The 3,613-nt window shown below is 58.7% G+C and overlaps 1 protein-coding gene across 1 annotated transcript; it reads left to right on the forward strand.

Annotated features, from left to right (window-relative positions):
* The first annotated feature begins 352 nt into the window (after positions 1-352).
* On the forward strand, positions 353-1,244 carry LOC125949922 (uncharacterized). The gene has a single exon (XM_049677411.1). The coding sequence runs from the start codon at positions 506-508 to the stop codon at positions 1,103-1,105; it is 600 nt and encodes a 199-aa protein (XP_049533368.1). The 5' UTR covers positions 353-505; the 3' UTR covers positions 1,106-1,244.
* The last annotated feature ends 2,369 nt before the right edge of the window (positions 1,245-3,613 follow it).

Raw genomic sequence — 3,613 nt, forward strand, 5'->3', positions numbered from 1 at the left:
TGAATCACCGCACAGTCACCCGGTAGCCTGTTGCTTGTTGACAACAAGCGAGAGCGCATTAAGGGTTGACACACAGCTACCTACTAAACAACACCGCAACAACAACAACAACTACTACTACTACTGGTAAACAACAGCTGGCAACAACAACAGCAACAAGGGTCAGGGCGATCGCTTATCTGTGTGCGCAAGCGCGCGCGCACACACAGTGTGTTGATGCGCGGATGCTGGAAGGCCGCTAAGCTCCAACTAAGCTCTAAGCTAAGCCGGCAAACAACACGCTCGGTTCGGTATTGGTTGGTGGTTCTCCTGGTGGTGACAGGTTCTATTATAAAAACGGTTTGCACCGTACCGGTAGCAGGTCATTCGAGGCGTTTCTTCTCTTCCAGACGCAACAGACGGATCGCCAGCGAAACGAACGGTCAACCACAATCGCGACCGCTTTTTCGCTCCCTCCCTACCCCGCCCGCCGGAACCAACTAGCCAACGAAAACAAACGAAAACGATGGCAGGTATTGCAACTGTAACGGTGGTGGTGGCGCTGCTGGTCAGCTGCTGGACCGTTACCGAGGCGTCACTGTACGGACCGTTCGGTCCGTTTGCCGGTCAGTTCGGTCCGGCAGCGGGTGCCTTCCCCGGCGGTGCCTTCCCCGGTGTAGCAGCCTTCCCCGGCTTCCAGTTCCCGGTGCAGCAGCTGCCCACCTTCCTGCCGCCCGGTCTTGGCTTCGGACGTGCGCTACCGGCCACGGCACCGGCACCGGTTCCGCTGCCGGTCACCGCACCCACCGCCACTAACCTGCGTACGGTCGTCTCCGGTTCCGACGTTCTGTCGCGGTTGGCCGTCGCCGAGCTGCCCGAGGATCTGCAGAAGCGCGCCCAGGACCTGCAGGCCGCCAGCGAGCAGGGTTTCGATGCGTGCGACGAGCTGCTGGCGACGCCCGGTGCCTACTGGCAGTACAAGCGCTGCCAGGCGTTCCAGCTCCGCAATGCCCTCACCGCGGCCAAGGCCCTCGAGCAGGAGGCAACCGCCCGTGCTGAGGCAGCCGCTGCCGCTGCTGCTGCCGCCGCCGCTGCCGCTGCCACCGCCGAGGTTCCGGCCGCCTAAAGCCGATGGTGGTGCCGATGGTGGTGTGTGTATGTGTGTGACGCTCATTCGGATCATTAAACTTTCTTCTGCATAATTTATCCGGACGCGAACCTGACTTTTGTTTACCAACATCCGTGCCTGTCCGTGCGAGCACGTATCTGTGTGTGTGTGTGCGTGTGTGTCGGATACGGTGGTGTTGTTTCTGTTTGGGTGGGGGGAGGGGGGAGCTGCAGCTGTTGCGCTGCTCGGCTTTACAGCGGCAGCGGCCACGGATTTACGTTTTCTCTTCCATCCCCCTCCACCCCAACCCTCCACCCCGTGTGTTCCGGCCGCACGATTCCGGCAACTTTGTGCTAGGTGTAGAGTGTGCGTATCATGCACACACACACACACACTGGTGCGCACAGGTGGTGCCTCGGGTGCCACGATTTACGAGAACGAGAACCACACACCGCGCTCCCTTTCCACCCCTCCTCCCCATTCACCAGCCAGCGTCTGTTTTGAAGTTTCGGGGCACCCGGCACCCTCGTTCCAGGGGATTTGAAGCGAAGCGAAGTTTTGGCGAGGAAAAATAGCGAAGGGCAGGGGCGTGGGGTTGGGGGGCGCAGATTTCGAAAGAAACCGAAATGTGATCAACTCGACAACGACGTCTCGCACCCTCCCTCCCTCCCTCCCGTTCTCACGCCCCGTTACCCGGTCCGTTTTGTTCTTTGTTTTTCATTGTGTGCGGCTTCAGTGTGTGTGTGTGCGTGTGTGTGTGTGTTTTGGTGTGCGGCAAGGCGGTTGTTCGATTTATTAACGGGGAACAAACGGAACAGGCAACCCTCGCTCTGTCGCTGCTATTGTAGGACGGAAGGGAGGGGGAGGAGGGTGAGCGTGAAAGCTGCTCCACTCCCGGTAGCCCACCCCTTATCGCCCCCCTCCACAAACTTTATCTGGTTCTTCTTTTTCGTCTTCTTCGCTCTCTTTCGGCTTCATGCTCCACACTTTATTCCTGCCAAGAGGCACAAGAGGCACAAAAGCAAGAGGAGGAGGGGGAAAGCGCCGACAGAAGACAACGGCGTCGTCGCCGCTCTCGACGCTTCACCATTTTCGCTTTGATCCGAGACCGAGAGCGAGACGCGCGGCGCGACGCAACGGAGAGATTGCCCGAGAACATTCCAATAAATGCCAGCCTCGCCGCGCCGCGCCGCGCCAGGTTCGGCTCAGCGATCAAACGCTTCGATCGCCTCCGGGGATCCGCTGGAGTTGGGTTTGGGAAGTCCCGGCCAGCGCCAGCGCTACGCTAACAAACCAGACGCCTGCAGCAGCAGCAGCAGCAGAAGCAGTTCCGGCATTAAAGCGACGACCAAGACCAAGTCGTCGTCGTCATCGACCACACCTTTTCGGAACCGGAGGATCCGGTCTTCCTTCCGGACCGAGTGACCGAAACCCGGGGGAAGGGGGAGGGGGGAATTTGAGCTCCTCCTTGCCTTCCCGGCAGATGGTGGTGATGGTGCAGATTGAAACATGAATTTAATGAAGTGCTTTGCCCGACAGGCGCCACTGGCCCAGAGGCTTTGTTGCCGGCACTCCTGCTGCTGCTGCTGCGACCGGTGCGACACTTGCCAAGAAAACGGATTTCTCCCCTCCCTCTCTCTTCATTCTGTCTCTCTCTCGCACACACACAGCCACACACACGACTTCAGGGTCGATCAGTCGAACGCTTTCACACACAGACACACACACGAACGTCCGGGGGGCTGTGCGTCAGCGCATCGAATCTTAAAGGCGAAAAGGGGGGGGGGGACGCCCCGGACAGTGTGTGTGTGTGTGTGTGGGTGTGGCGGACTCGAGCTGCTGCTCTCGGGCAGGGATTGTTTTTAATTAAACCGGCAGGATTGAATGCAGCTAAATGAGATTGGTTTAAAGCGTTTTCCTGGGGGAAGGGTGGGCCAGGAAGGAGGGGAGAAAAGGGGCAGCGGGGATGGGATGCGAGGATGGCGACAGAAGATAAGTGTCTTGTCTTGGCTTAGCTTGGCTGCTGCTTCTCTCAGGCCAACCCCCAGTGTCCAGCATCATTAACTGCCCGGGGTTGATGGAGGAAAGAGGAACGGGGAGAGGAGTGGGTGGGAGGGTGGTTCGTGATTCGCCACCGGTTCGGTATCTGACCTCTAACCTATCTCGATATCTCGCAGATAAAGATGACGATGACGATGATGCCGATGATGCTGATGATGATGGTGCTGGGGTGAGGAGGTTCGTATGCTTTTCCTGCGGCCTTGAGGCGTCACTCCACCCCTCCTCCCCATCCCCTTTCCAACCCCCTGGTGCCCTTGGTGGTTCACTGGCGGACTGGTAATTGATTGGACAAATTAATTCGTCGGCAATTGGCCATCGGGCTAGCGCTAGAGGGAGGGGTAGAGGGGTGTGGGGGTGGAGGTGTCGTGCTACACGAACGATACAACGAGCAACGCTCGCTAACGCTCTAAAGCCCTCGCGCCTTGGCCGCATTGGCGTTCGGCACATTGTTGCAGTAGTAGTAGT

This window comes from Anopheles darlingi, chromosome X (genome assembly GCF_943734745.1).
Source record: "Anopheles darlingi chromosome X, idAnoDarlMG_H_01, whole genome shotgun sequence".
NCBI classification, from domain to species: Eukaryota; Metazoa; Arthropoda; class Insecta; order Diptera; family Culicidae; genus Anopheles; species Anopheles darlingi.